At 58.9% G+C, this 14,880-nt stretch overlaps 1 protein-coding gene across 4 annotated transcripts in view; it reads left to right on the top strand.

Annotated features, from left to right (window-relative positions):
- The window catches only part of NFATC1 (nuclear factor of activated T cells 1), a 121,766-nt gene extending 107,217 nt beyond the window's left edge, over positions 1-14,549 (top strand). For all 4 annotated transcript variants that reach the window (XM_039463620.2, XM_039463622.2, XM_039463621.2 and 1 more), the window contains one exon: positions 12,792-14,549. In XM_039463620.2, the coding sequence (XP_039319554.2) occupies positions 12,792-12,841 (50 nt within the window). In that variant the 3' untranslated portion in view covers positions 12,842-14,549. The remainder of the gene's footprint in view (positions 1-12,791) is intronic.
- The last annotated feature ends 331 nt before the right edge of the window (positions 14,550-14,880 follow it).

Genomic DNA, 14,880 nt, shown 5'->3' with positions numbered 1-14,880 from the left:
AGCACTTTGGGAGGCCAAGGTGGGCAGGAGTTTGAGACCAGCCTGGCCAACTTGGCGAAACCCCATTTCTACTAAAAATACAAAAATTAGCCGGGCACGGTGGCAGGTGCCTATAATCCCGGCTACTCAGGAGCCTGAGGCAGGAGAATCATTGGAACCTGAGGGGTTGCAGCGAGCCGAGATTGCACCGCTGCACTCCAGCCCGGGTGACAGGGCGAGTTTCCCATCCCAGAGGAGCGGTGGTCTCCAGCCGCCCCCCTTTCCGGCTCCTGGTCCACAGGATACCTGTGGCAAGGGAGGGCTCGGTGGGGTCATACCCCTGTAGCCTGGCAGGGACGGTAGGTTGGGGGGCACGTTGCTTCCAAGCTGCCGGGGAGCACCACACACTTCCCATGGTGCCCTCAGAGGAGGAGGCCGCCTGGTTAGTGCCAGCTTACTCCGAGTGCCCACCTCGGCCTGGAACAGGCGGAGGAAGGATTCCGTGTTTCTGTAGCAGAGGTACAGGAGGGAGCAGAGCTTAACCAGACCCACCCTGGTCACTCTTCCGGGGGCCCATTCATTTTATGTTCCTTAAAAGGAGCTTTAAGATTTTTATTTTTTCAATTCTGTTAATTCTGTTGGAATGGAAATTTCATAATTTGGGGGCATGTATTTCCCATAGAACGACGAAGGCCCTGGAAAAACTGTGGGTGGTGATTTAATGATCCCAGTGAGTGACCAAATGGGAGTTTGGCGCAGATAAGACAGTGGCCCTGACCCCTGGAATCGTGCGCCCGCCTCCATCCCGAGGCGGGGAAGGACACCCTGTTGGAATCTCCCAGGCACGTGGCTCCGTACCCAGAGTTTCCACACGGAACCCGGAGTTTCCACACGGCGTTTGCATCTGTGCGACATTCAGGCTAAATAAGGAAGCAGGCAGTTAAGGTAGGAAAATTATTCTGTCCTAATGGCTGACGTCCCGAGCAGTCCTGCTCCTCAGCGCCAGCCCCGTCCAGACGAGGGTCAGGTTTTATGAAAACCGTGACTTGTCACGCCGTCCCTCTACTGTCCCCTTCTCTCCTTCCAAAAATAGTAGGCCCTGTGGTGCTGTCCTATTGTGATTAAAAAGATAAAAATAAGTGAAGGCTGAAGTAGGTCCCAGACTTGAGAACTTGCTTTTTCATGAAACCCGAGAAAGTCATTTTCCACTGCTTTACAAAGCATCTTGGAAAAACATCAGAATCGTAAGGAAGGGTTCTAGGGACGCTGCGACTCTGTGTTTTGGGAGCGTGGGGGCTCCTCGGCTTTGGGGTGGCAGAAGCTCCCTCGTTCTTATCTCATTTCTCAGCTGAGTGCCGGACATCTGGCGGCATCGGGCAGGTCAGGCTGGACCGAGGTGGGCACTCACATAGGTTGTGGAAACCCAGATATTGCTTTGAAGGAGGAAATACTTTCTAAGAGGTTGCTGCTTCTCAAGAGATTGGAAACCCCGCCGGAGAGGCAGCCTCTTCAGTCCCCGCGGCACGCACCCCGAAGCCACCTCTGTGCATCAGACACAGCTACGTACAGCGGAACAAATGTGTTTTCTTCTTCGCTTCCTGTTTTCTGATCTCTCATTTGTGATTGTAACCATATTGTGATGTACTCAGCTCACATCGACTGTAACACCTTAAACGAGAGCCATATACGTCTGAATGTGTGTGTCAGGTGGAAAAATTGAAAGCTGTATATTCAGCAATTCATTGAAACCATGAAAGAATCAGTGAGAACATCTATCATACCCTTTGTGGTGAAAGTTACAGCCATGGAAATCCATATGTTCATTAAGGTTTTCAGCCACCATCAAACAGCTTTCTGACTCCAGAATTACGAGATACTGTCAAAGCCAAGCACAGCAGACATCACTGGGAGACCTCTGGAGGTCACTTATTTAAAAATAGGATTTGGCCTGAGATATTTCTGGTTCTATCTGTGTCTTCCCAAATTATTACCCTCTTAGGTGACAAGACTAACTTTAGCTAAAGGTGTATTTTCTGGGAAGGTGAGCAAATACATTTTATAATTATCATTTAGTTAGAGGAATGGAAAAGAATGTTTTTCCTGTTTTGTGTTGCTCTTTTTGAAAAGTTATTTTCGATGACTCGTTCTCTGTGGAGAACACACATTTTTCCGTCCCTCGGAGGAAAGCGGAGCCCGCTGGGGCAGCCGTGTTCCTGTGGCGGGTTTCACTGCGCCGTGTCCAGTGGGACGGGGGCCTTAGGAGGGAGTCCGCCAGACGGCAGACGGGGCCGCCGCTACCGGAAGAGGTGGTAGGGACGTGAGCCCGCGGGCCCTGGGTGGCATCGTGGCGGCCGCTGTGTTTCCTGCATTGCTTTAGTGTAAAGGAAAATGACCACTCTGAAGAAATCCTTCCTTCCGGAGGGAGCATCCTGCAGGACGGCCTGGGGTCCGAGCGTTCAAGGCCCGTGCCCTTGCCAAACCATCCCGTTTGCTCAGCGGTCATAGATAAATACCGTTAGACTAAAATTCGTCGCACAATTGGTGTCTTTATTGGGACTAATGTAACCATTGAAAAAGAGGGAAGATGCTTTTAAATGTATTCCGTGCAGTTAAGTGTGTTGGTACCTATAGGAGCAAATACGCTTTATAAAAACTGACACAAAAACCTTTTATGCAAGCTGTGGTCTTCATCTGTGCTACCTAAACCTTTAAAATTGCAAGGGTTAAGCAGCGTATTTGGGTCGGCATTGCTGGACCACAGCGCGCGTTCCTTATGCCCAAGTCCGGTTCCTAAAAGCAGTTCTAGTGCTGGCTGTCCCGGCTCTCCACTGCCCGCGGCCCGAGGGCATCGTTGTCTGTGCCAGCACCTGGTGCTCAGTGACTCTGCGGCTGGCATGGTCACCACCACTCCCAGATGGGCCCTGATGGGGACAGGGACAACTGCAGGGGGCTGGGGTGCGGGGGCCGGGCAGAGGCAGCTGCTCACTGGCGTGTGGGACCCGGGCAGAGGCAGCTGCTCACTGGCGTGCGGGGGCCGGGCAGAGGCAGCTCACTGGGGTGCGGGGGGCCCCGGCAGAGGCAGCTCACTGCTCACTGGCGTGCGGGGGCCGGGCAGAGGCAGCTCACTGGGGTGCGGGGGGCCCGGGCAGAGGCCGGGCAGAGGCAGCTCACTCGCGTGTGGGGGACCCGGGCAGAGGCAGCTCAGTGGCATGCGGGGGGCCGGGCAGAGGCAGCTGCTCACTGGCGTGCGGGGGCCGGGCAGAGGCAGCTCACTGGCGTGTGGGGGACCCGGGCAGAGGCAGCTCAGTGGCATGCGGGGGGCCGGGCAGAGGCAGCTGCTCACTGGCGTGCGGGGGCCGGGCAGAGGCAGCTCACTGGCGTGTGGGGGACCCGGGCAGAGGCAGCTCACTGGGGTGCGGGGGCCGGGCAGAGGCAGCTCACTGGGGTGCGGGGGCCGGGCAGAGGCAGCTCACTGGCGTGTGGGGGGCCGGGCAGAGGCAGCTGCTCACTGGCGTGCGGGGGCCGGGCAGAGGCAGCTCACTGGTGTGCGGGGGGCCGGGCAGCAGCAGCTCAGTGGTGCCCCTACAGCTTACCCCGTCACTTTCCCTGTTGACACTCGTGCACGCTGCAGCGCCAATGACAGGCACGCTGGATTCTTTGAGACAGGAAGGCAAACAATGCTCTTGTCCGCATGAACCCCAGAACCCTGGAGGAGAGGTGTGCGCACAGTAGGATGCCTGGAAGCTGAGCGTGGCAGCATAAAGGGTGGTGGAGCCCAGGAGCCTGTCCTGTTTCACGCCACCTGCTTCTGTTCTGACGGGCAGTAACTCAGGGCTCACCAGGAAGTGCCTGGCACCCCCGTCTCACACGTGAAAGAGGCGGCTCACACCTGAGAGGGTGACTTTGACGAGAGTTTCACCTCATCGTTCTGCCATATAGAAAATGGACCTGGAAGAGCCTCAGGTCCTCTCGGTGCCCAGGGTGTGGCCAGCAGCAAGGCCCTCCTGCTCCTCCCGCTCACGTGGTTCGAGGACAGGTCGACCTGCTCGCCTAGGCCTGTCTCGAAAACGGGACTGGGGGGGCACCCATCCCCAAGGAGAGCCGTGCCAGGCGCTCTGGGGGGTGTTAGGAGCCCTGGCACCCACCGCCCCTCAGCGGGCAGCCTGCGATTCTGTAACGGGAGCTGGTACCCGCGGCGCAGGCAGGCGGCATGCGACCCCAACTCCGGCTCCACTCCAGGAGAAAGCTTTCTCCATGTGAGATCCCTGAAGAGTCCGCCCATTCCAAGTGGAACAGGGTCCCAGTCAGAGCTCTCCCCACAGATGAGCCCCCAGGACTCACGCGGAGCCCCAGCAGCACAGGGCGGACGGGAGGCACGGGCGCTTCCAGGGCCCCTCCTGCCAAACCCTGTCCTACCAGCGTTCAGGTGCCAAGACCTCGTCTCAGGCGTTCCAGAGAAAGGTCTCCGAGCCTCTGGCGGCTGCTGGGTTGCTGAGCCGTGGTGTGAACAAGGCGGCAGGAAAGTGGGAGACTTCTCCTCCGAGAAAAGTTGCAAAATCCTCAGGAACTGCTGACTTGCAGGTTGTTTCGTTACCGTCTGAAAAACCCTACAAGACTTGGGCTGTCCTGGAAAATAGGAGCTCTGGCTTTTTTTTTTTTTTTTTTTTTTTTCCTTTTCTGAGACAGGCCTTCACTGTGCAGCCCAGGCTGGGACACAGAGGCACAATCTCAGCTGACTGCCGCCTCGGCTCCTGGGCTCGAGCCACCCCCCCCACCTCAGCCTCCCAGGTAGCTGGGACCACAGGTGCGCACCACCATGTTTGGCTAATTTTTCCATGTGTTTGTAGAAATGGGGTTTCATTGCATTGCCCAGGCTTAAATGTTTAAGGCACCTGTAAGCCAGTCCTGGAGAAATGACCCTGGAGAAATGGAGTTTCACTTTGGCCTCAAGTGATCCTCCACCCTTGGCCTCCCACAGTGCTGGCATTACAGGTGTGAGCCACCACACGTGGTGTTAGGTCAGTTTTTAAAACAGCGGCTAGGGTTTTTGTTTTGTTTTGTTTTGTTTTGTTTGAGATGGAGTCTCGCTGTCGCCCAGGTTGGAGTGCAATGGCACAATCTTGGCTCCCTGCAACCTCTGCCTCCCAGGTTCAAGTGATTCTCCTGCCTCAGTCTCCCATGTAGCTGGTATTACAGGCATGCACCACCACATCCAGCTAATTCTTGTATTTTTGGTAGAGCCGGGGTTTTGCAATGTTGGCCGGGCTGGTCTCGAACTCCTGACCTCCGGTGATCCACCTGCCTTGGCCTCCCAAAGTGCTGGGATTACAGTCATGAGCCACTGCGCCCAGCCAGCTAGATTGTTTTTTATTGTTGTTTCTGCCATTTTTTAGGAATTGCGTTTCCTCCTGGGGCTTGTGTATTTGTTTTTACCTCATCACAGAACGCGTGAGGGGCACGCTGCATTTAGGGTCCTGGGCCTCCATCTGTGAAGCACTTCCCTCCTCTGAGTCTGCCCTCTTGCAGTTTAAAGCGGGATGATTTTCGCTTCATTCCGAGGCCCTGTTAGTCACGGCCAAGCACACAAGCACGTGCTGTGGCCCCTTTACCGGGGTCGGAAGTGGGGCCGTCGGTGATAAAGTCCTGGGACAGGCGAGCTTCGCGGTGCGGGCACAGCTCTGCTGTCAGGACAGTAGGGATGGAGGGCACATGCCAGGAGGGGGGCGTTTCCACAGTCGGCAGGGGTGCCGCCGTGAGGCCAGATCTCAAACGGAACCAAACCAGGAGAGCGAGGCTCTGCAGTGAGAATGACAGTTAGGCGAGAGCCTTCTCGACGCTCCTCCAGGCCCGTCACGGGGCCCGTGCCCCGCTGCCCTGCTGGAGGTCCCATGGCATTTCGGAGCTGGAGAGCCCCAGGCCTTGGTGGCACTGCTGCCTCTGTGGACACCTCCGAAGGCCACGCGGCTCGGCCGGGGGTTGACTTTGGAGCAGGGGAGACGCCGGTGCCTGTCGGGGCTCTCGGCGCCAGCGCCGGGAAAGGCGAGCAGCAGCTCCCACGTCCTGCTTCGAAGGGCGCCTCTGGCCACCTGCCTTCCCCCTACCCCCACATTAAAAGAAATGTCTAAGGCACCTGTAAGCCGGTCCTGGAGAAATGACCCAAAAAGAAGAAAACAGCCAAGCAGCAGAAGACTGTCTGCGTCTGGGGTCGGGGGGTGAGAGGTGCGTCTGCTGCTGTGTCTGTGGGGGGGGGGTGTGTCTGCTGCTGTGTGTGTGGGGGGGTGTCTGCTGGTGTGTGTGTGGGGGGGTGTCTGCTGGTGTGTGTGTGGGGGTGTGTCTGCTGCTGTGTGTTGGGGTGTGTCTGCTGCTGTGTGTGTGGGGGGGTGTCTGCTGGTGTGTGTGTAGGGGGGGTGTCTGCTGCTGTGTGTGAGGGGGTGTGTCTGCTGCTGTGTGTGTGTGGGGGGGTGTGTCTGCTGCTGTGTGTGTGAGGGGGTGTCTGCTGCTGTGTGGGGGGGGTGTGTCTGTTGGTGTGTGTGGGGGGGTGTCTGCTGCTGTGTGTGTGAGGGGTGTGTCTGCTGGTGTGTGTGGGTGTGTCTGCTGGTGTGTGTGTAGGGGTGTCTGCTGGTGTGTGTGGGGATGTCTGCTGCTGTGTGTGGGGGGGGTGTCTGCTGCTGTGTGTGTGGGGGGGTGTCTGCTGCTGTGTGTGTGAGGGGGTGTGTCTGCTGCTGTGTGTGTGTGGGTGTGTCTGCTGGTGTGTGTGGGTGTGTCTGCTGGTGTGGGGGGGTGTGTCTGCTGGTGGGGGGTGTGCGCTGCTGTGTGTGTGAGGGGGTGTGTCTGCTGGTGTGTGTGTGTGGGTGTCTGCTGGTGTGTGGGGGGTGTGTCTGCTGGTGTGTGTGGGTGTGTCTGCTGGTGTGGGGGGGTGTGCGCTGCTGTGTGTGTGAGGGGGTGTGTCTGCTGGTGTGTGGGGGGTGTGTCTGATGGTGTGTGTGGGTGTGTCTGCTGGTGTGTGTGGGTGTGTCTGCTGGTGGGGGGGGTGTGCGCTGCTGTGTGTGTGAGGGGGTGTGTCTGCTGGTGTGTGTGTGGGTGTGTCTGCTGGTGTGTGGGGGGTGTGTCTGCTGGTGTGTGGGTGTGTCTGCTGGTGTGGGGGGTGTGCGCTGCTGTGTGTGTGAGGGGGTGTGTCTGCTGGTGTGTGTGTGGGTGTGTCTGCTGGTGTGTGGGGGGTGTGTCTGCTGGTGTGTGTGGGTGTGTCTGCTGGTGTGTGGGGGGTGTGTCTGCTGGTGTGTGTGGGTGTGTGCTGGTGTGGGGGGTGTGTCTGCTGGTGTGGGGGGGTGTGCGCTGCTGTGTGTGTGAGGGGGTGTGTCTGCTGGTGTGTGGGGGGTGTGTCTGCTGGTGTGGGGGGGTGTGCGCTGCTGTGTGTGAGGGGGTGTGTCTGCTGGTGTGTGTGTGTGGGTGTGTCTGCTGGTGTGTGTGGGTGTGTCTGCTGGTGTGTGTGGGTGTGTCTGCTGGTGTGTGGGGGGTGTGTCTGCTGGTGTGTGGGTGTGTCTGCTGGTGTGTGTGGGTGTGTCTGCTGGTGTGTGGGGGGTGTGTCTGCTGGTGTGTGTGGGTGTGTCTGCTGGTGTGTGTGGGTGTGTCTGCTGTGTGTGTGTGAGGGGGTGTGTCTGCTGCTGTGTGTGTGTGGGTGTGTCTGCTGCTGTGTGTGTGAGGGGGTGTGTCTGCTGCTGTGTGTGTGTGGGTGTGTCTGCTGGTGTGTGTGGGTGTGTCTGCTGTGTGTGAGGGGGTGTGTCTGCTGCTGTGTGTGAGGGGGTGTGTCTGCTGCTGTGTGTGTGTGGGTGTGTCTGCTGGTGTGTGTGGGTGTGTCTGCTGGTGTGGGGGGGTGTGCGCTGCTGTGTGTGTGAGGGGGTGTGTCTGCTGCTGTGTGTGTGTGGGTGTGTCTGCTGGTGTGTGTGGGTGTGTCTGCTGGTGTGTGTGGGTGTGTCCGCTGGTGTGTGTGGGTGTGTCTGCTGGTGTGGGGGGGTGTGCGCTGCTGTGTGTGTGAGGGGGTGTGTCTGCTGGTGTGGGGGGGTGTCCACTGGTGTGTGTGGGTGTGTCTGCTGCTCTGGGGGGGTGTGTCTGCTGGTGTATGCGTAGGGGGTGTCTACTGGTGTGTGTGTGTGTGTTTTGCTTGTGTTAAAGGCGCACACAGTGGGAAAGCAAAGTAGCAGTAAACTCACCCGCCCCCGCCTTCCCTTACCTCAGACCGGCCAAGTTCCAGGCCACCCTGCACTGAAACGGGGAGGGCCAGAGAGCGAAGGGATGGGGTGTGGCAGCTTTGCAGAAGAGGGGACGGTACACACCAGGGAACCCTGCTGTCCTAAGGTCTGAGTCACCCCCAGGCACCAGCCAGGAGTCCCATTCCAGCTTCCCACGACTTCCCGACTAAGGATGAAGGAAGAAAGTCACGCCTCACACTGCGGCTTGTCCAGTGGAGCCTCAGGTGGCCATGTGGGCGGATGCAGGTCAGGTGGCAGTCCCAGGACCCAGCACAGTCGGCCGAGCTCAGACCCCAACCCCGTCAGCTCTGGGGCCCCAGGTGGCCATCTGGGGGCATCGGGGGCCGGCAGCAGTGCAGGACCCAGCAGAGTCGGCCAAACTCAGACCCCGGTGAGGGTCAGCCCCGCCCCGTGAGTTGTAGGGTCCCAGGCTGCCGTTCCTACTTTCTGAGCCTTCCGTGGTCCCCATGGACAGAACAGGTGACCACAGTGCCTGCCTTTGTCCCTCCTGGGACTGTTGGGAGGAGCAGACTCAGGTGCCCAGAGGGCCGGGAGGGCTGCATGGCGGCTGGGAAATGGGTAGCTTGCTCATTCCGTAAAATGTAAGATCGCCATTGCTTTCAGAAGCCAGGCATTCAGAAATGCAGAAAAACTTTGCTTCCAAGCCAAGCAGCGAGGGGGCAAGATACATGGAAGGGCATCCAGACCTCGAAGCTCCTCGCCGGCTCACAGCATTCTCAGCGTCGTGAAGCGAAACCCTGGTGAAACCTAAGAGATCGGCTTTGGATAGCTCGCGACAGGGTGAACTTTAAATGTCAGCTTTCTTTCAAAATGATGATCAAAAAGAAGCTGGCGATGTGAAGGCATCAATATGTAACTGAGAAAGGCGTCTCGCCTACAGCCTGTTTACGCTCAGCTGGTGGGAGCCGTGACCCCAGCGGGGTGCGGACGAGATTCACAGGTGATGCAGGTGGAAGCCCTGCCCGCCCTTGTACTTGGCAGTTTTTGTATTTAAAAATATCCTGATTTCCTCCTTCACTCAATTCCAGATGTGTGTAGAGGGTGGGTGTGAGTGTGGGAGTGGGGTGTGGCCTCCAGGACGCACCGGCTTAGCAAGGACTCAAGACGCCACACTCGAGCTTAGGAAAAACAAGAGTTTCCACCTCAGGAGCGTTTTTGAGAAAAGTCTAATATAAGGGAAAAAACCCTCCTTATTAAATTAAAGTGTGGTATAACAGCTCACCACATCCTGTTGCGGGGACATCTGACGTTAGGCAAAGCAAGTTTCCTCTTTCAGGTCGCTAAGATGTCTCGAGGGTCACATGTTACCTGCAATTCAAAATATGCTACCACGGGAAAAACCCTTTGTGCCTGTGGAAAAGCTGAGCAAGAAGATGGAAATTATCAGCAGAGAGAGCTGCTGTGGGAAAGCGTAGGCGTCATCAGCAGCCATGCCCAAGAAAGCCACCCCCAGAACACAGGGCACAGCGGGCAGCTGTGGGTGACCTCATGGGTCAGAAGCTCCTGTGGTGGGAAGGAGTGGGGGGACCCGCCTTTCAGCCCAGCACCAGCGGCCTCAGGCCTCAGCTGACCCCAGGATGGCCGTGGTCTGCCGTGGCAGGGGAAGGGGAGCGGTGGCCCTGCTCGCAGGGTGAGGCACAGGCCGTGTCTGCGGGCGGGTGTGGCTCTGTGCAGGTCCGAGGCGTGGGCAGGTGGGCAGCGCAGCCTCTGCGGTCTGGTTGCTGTGCCGTCGTCGGGGCAGGGGTGGGACTAAGCGGGACGTCCCTGTGCATGTGTGGCATCGGCTGCCTGTCCCACGCTCTGCCAGCTGCTCTGTGGGGCCTCGGGAAGGCCCTGGAGGTGCCTGGGCGGTCTCCAGTCCTGGCGGTGAATCCCTGCAGTGTCGAAGATAGTGGGGACACCCCAGACCCGGTGCTGGGACAGGGTTGGCCGCGTGCACCGCCAGCCACAGGAGTGGGGTGCAGGCTGCTGGCCCCGTGGGCCCCTCCTCAGGCCGCCTTCCTCCCCTCCCAGAGCTCAGCGGCCACTGCAGAGGAGGCAGACAGCAACATCGGCTGCTGTGGCCCCAGGGGAACCTGGGTGGCCAGAGGACACGCCGAGGAACTTCCCACCCCCCACCGGACTCTCCCCCTGGGTCTCAGGTGCCCGTGGGCAGCAAGGGGAAGCCCCATGGCCACCCATTTCCCTCTCAGCCTTCAGCAGATGCCCCTCCTGTGTCCAGGGAACAACGGATCTCTGCTGCCGCGCAGACGGTCCAACCCACGAATGCAGGGCAGGCCTCCGACACCGTGCCCAGAATGCCACTGTCGGCCACCATGTCCCCTCAGCAGAGGACTCAGACCTCCCATCTCTCATCATTAGTACCCCTCTCACCACCCACACCGGCCTTATTACCCCCACACCCACCTTATTACCCCCACACCTACCTTATTACCCCCACACCTCCCCACACCCACTTTATTACCCCCACACCTCCCACACCCGCCTTTACTTCCTCTGGTGTCTCCCTCCTGTCCCTGTCCCCCTCCGTGGCCTCACTGTTCCCTCGTAAGCCCCTCTGTTCCCCCGTTTACCATCTAGGCCTCTTTGGACCCCACAATCCTGTTCTGACAGGAGTTTTTCTTCTGGAGCCCCGTTGGGCAGGGTGAATGAGGACCCGACCCCGGTGCTCTCTGGCCATTGGGCCACCTGCCTTCCCCCACAGGTGGGGCCTTTTCTGAGCTACACAAACCCCAACCCACGTTGAGGCGGCCTCCTGGGAAGGTGCTCCTCCTCCTGGGAAGCGGCTGCTCCTCCTGGGAAGCAGCTGCTCCTCCTGGGAAGTGACTGCTCCTCCTCCTGGGAAGCGGCTGCTCCTCCTGGGAAGTGACTGCTTCTCCTCCTGGGAAGCTGCTCCTCCTGGGAAGCTGCTCCTCCTGGGAAGGGTGCTCCTCCTCCTGGGAATTGGCTCCTCCTCCTGGGAAGCTGCTCCTCCTGGGAAGGGTGCTCCTCCTCCTGGGAATTGGCTCCTCCTCCTGGGAAGCGGCTTCTCTTCCTGCCTCTTTGCTGACGCCTCTTTGCAGCAAGGCTGAACCCGTGCAGTGGGAAAGGAGTTAAACTGGTCTCCAGTTCGGGGCATCCACATCTCATGGCACAGGCGCAGAGCACAGCAGGGCCTGGGATTTAGGGGCGGCTGCACTCAGCAGCATGGAGGGCGCGAGAACCGGGAGGAAGCGGCAGCACGGGCGTTCGGTGGGGACGTGCCGGCCACGCGGAGCAGAGCCCCCTCCTCTGCACTGTGCCGGGTGTCACGGAATGTGCCTATGGCGCAGGAGCCACCCGTGTGCTCCGGGACAAGCCGGGTCCTGATCGCGGTCCGGGGCAGCCTGTGAGCACCTGGGCCCTGTCACTGCTCCTGTGAAGAGTCACACGGAGGGCGGGAGCCAGGCTCCTTCTGGTGCCTTCCACACGGGGGCGGGGCCCTCTGCGTCCTGTGGCTGAGGGCCCGGACCAGGGGGACCCCGGGTGTGCCTGTGTCTTCGCAGAGGCCGCGCTCCCGCCGGGCGGAGCCGGGGCCCTCCATGGGCTCGTGCCAGGGGGTGCTGCCAGCGGGGCCAAGCGCGTGGGGCACCTTTGCCCGGGTCTCCCACCCCGCAGGGCCTGGCGAGGCGGCCTCGGGGTGTGTGCAGCCAGGATTCCCCTGGAGCTCGGTGCCAGCGCGTCCTGTTATCGGTTCCCATGACACAATTCCTGGTTCTGCATCTGCGTTTTGTTATTGTTATTCTTAAAAATAGTCGGGGGGGGTTGTTGAAAGGGAATTTGGGGAAGGGAGCGGGTGATGAAATGCACACCCGCTGATGGCCCCAGGAAGCCTCCCTGAGACAGGCCGGGGCCTTTGCAGAAACACATGGGGCTCATCTGGGCTGGGGGCGCTCCAGCCAGGGCGGTTCCGTGACGTCAGCGCACCCCCCCCCCCCAGAGCCTGGGAGGGAGACGGGACCAGGCGTGGCGCTGGCGGCACATCCCTATCTCAGCGCCCATCGGGCGGCCGCGCGGGCGGTGGGTGGAGCAGGGATGTGTGCAGCTCATTTCCTCTCCATCTGCCAGCAGCCACAGGTGACGGGAATGTCACCGGCCTGTGGGGGACTCGGGGACGCCCTCTGGGGGGAAATAAACTCAGGAAGAGCCTGAGAGTGAGGCTCAGGCGGCGCTGGCGCTGCCTCCACAGAGGTGCCGCTGTGGACCTGTGCGTCACTCCATCCGTGGAGAGACGCCCACCACACCTTCCCCGCAACGCAGCTGGCACCAGGCCTGGCACCGTGCTGCGCATGAGGGCAGCCACTGCGGTGACCCCACCTCTCTGCCAAGGCAGCTGGGTGCTGGCTCAGGACACTCACAGGCCAGGGCGGGACCGAGGAGGAAACACGGGTTCCTGGGGGGACGCCTTATCACAGGCGTGAGCGTCGACTGATGAGAGGCAGGGCTGGGGCATTTCTTTGGTATTTATAGATACTTGCTGGAGAGGCATGTTTCCCTAATACTTTCTCAACTTTTGTTTTCTTGCAGTAAATGAAATAATACGAAATGACCTCTCCAGCACGAGCACCCACTCATAGTTGCCACCTGGGAGCACTCAGTTCAGCGGGGTGTGCCGACTTCAGCAGACAAAGACTTGTGAATAAATACACTGAACACACACCTGGTACCACTCAGAGCCTCCAACTGACTGAATGCTAGGAGCTGAAGATGAATACGTTCAAAGAAGTGGATCTCCAGCAAGGAGGAAGGCCGCAAGGAAGGGAAGCCACCATCTCAGGACAGCAGAGGGAGGTGGCTGGGCTGACACAGGAGACCCGCCACACAGGGCCGTCACGGGAACAGCCCACAGGCAGCCTGACCCCAAGCCCAGCCCTCTGACACCCTGGGGTTCAATACTGGAAGTGCCTTATTTAACCAGAGCATCAGGGCATCATGGAACTGAGCGTTGAATTTGCTACTGTGGGAGCATCTGTGGGAGCAGAGGCTGTAAACACAGTTCACGTGAGGCTTTATCCTTTGTGCAAATGAAGACAGTGCTGGCGCTTCGAGAGGGCCTCACCCGAGTCTCCGACGTAGGGAACGTTTCTGGGGCCGTGAAGTACAATCTTGCTGGCTCATCCAGTGCGTTCTGGAATCTTCCAGTCTGTCATCTCAGCTCTTGGGTCTTGCGCTTCCCTCGCGGCGCCGTTAAGCCGCTTCCCGTTCCCGGTCGCATGCTGGCATCTTCGTTTTTAACCTGGCTTTGAACATAGCACAAGTAAGTTGAATAGCACAACGTGGGTTACTGGACAGAAACAGAAACCTGTGGCGGGACGGGCCTGCGTCTGCATGTATGTACATATCTCGGCATGTGCTTACGTGTGAATGAACGGCGGAGGTGACGCGCCTCTCCCGGCCGGCGCTCCCGCGTCAGCAGTCACCGGCGTCCGCTGGGGAACGCGCGTCTGCGCCTCCAGGACCCCGCTGCTCCTGCTGGAGTCCAGGCCGTCGCCTCTAGCAGATGGCGGCGTTTTCTCCTCTGGTGCGTTCAGGGAGGACTTCAGAGAGCCGGGAGCTGGCACTCACAACAGCTGTCGGTTACCAGGCGGCAGAATTAGAGACTGATTGTAAATAACATGCAAAGGGAGTGCAATGTATTTGTTCAGTTATAAGGTCATTGTTGCACAGAAGCCTTACACTCTGCTTCGTCTAAGAAAACCGATACCAACAGCGACTTCAACACGCTGCGTGCGTAGCGTTTCCAGGCTAGGGACTGTTCACAGATGGGTTCGTGTAGGCTCTGCTACTGCATTTTGTACAATTAGCTGCTTATTATGTATGATGACTCGCCGTGATCTCTTGTTCCATATAACCAAAAAGCATGGTTTCTTCTTTACAACACGGTTGGCCTGAACTGGTGCCTTAGGAATTAATGCCCCCTCATGGAAAGTGCCCGAATTGCACCTGCGGCTGGAGGTGCCAGCTGGGAAGTCACTGAGGCTCCTGCAGAAGGAGCGTCTGTAGCACACGCTCAGCACGACTGCTGCTCCTGTGTGTAACTCGCGGGAAGAAACAGCCTGCAGGCCCTCCCGTGGGGCTGCACGGAGCTGTGAGGACGTTCGCCCACAGCCGCGGCCCCCCGTTCGCCCGCAGCCGGGTGCCCGCCCTGCCCCTGGCGCCGTGGGACCTGCATGGAGCCTTTCTCCTTGACGGACTGTCATCGAGACGGAAGAGTTTGGTGTTTGTGTCAGCTGTCTTTGTAGTTAGGAAATGGATCCAATAAAGCCATATTTTTTTTTTGCTGGACAGGCTCAGTCTGCGAGTGATTCATGACCCGTGTGGAAGATTCCACTTTGTTCTTGAGTGTGCGTTCGTGTGCGTTTGTGTGCGCGTACTTGGGCTGTCTGTAAGACGAGCCTCACGGTGGGAAGGCTGTGTGGACCCAGCCACTCGCCCGTGGAAGGGCACCTTGCCAGGAGAGCTGTTCTCTTCCTTCTGTGTTTAGGTGAAAACTTGCCATAGAAGCTTGTGAGATGTGCAGTAGTTCCCAGGCCCTCTGACCAGCACACTTGAGAAAGGTTCACCCGGGCAAGGTGGAGAAGAAGCTGCTGCTTGTGCCAAATATTTTTGCTCCAAG

Source organism: Saimiri boliviensis, chromosome 13, assembly GCF_048565385.1.
Source record: "Saimiri boliviensis isolate mSaiBol1 chromosome 13, mSaiBol1.pri, whole genome shotgun sequence".
Classification (NCBI taxonomy): domain Eukaryota; kingdom Metazoa; phylum Chordata; class Mammalia; order Primates; family Cebidae; genus Saimiri; species Saimiri boliviensis.
This window is presented reverse-complemented; position numbering and strand designations above follow the sequence as displayed.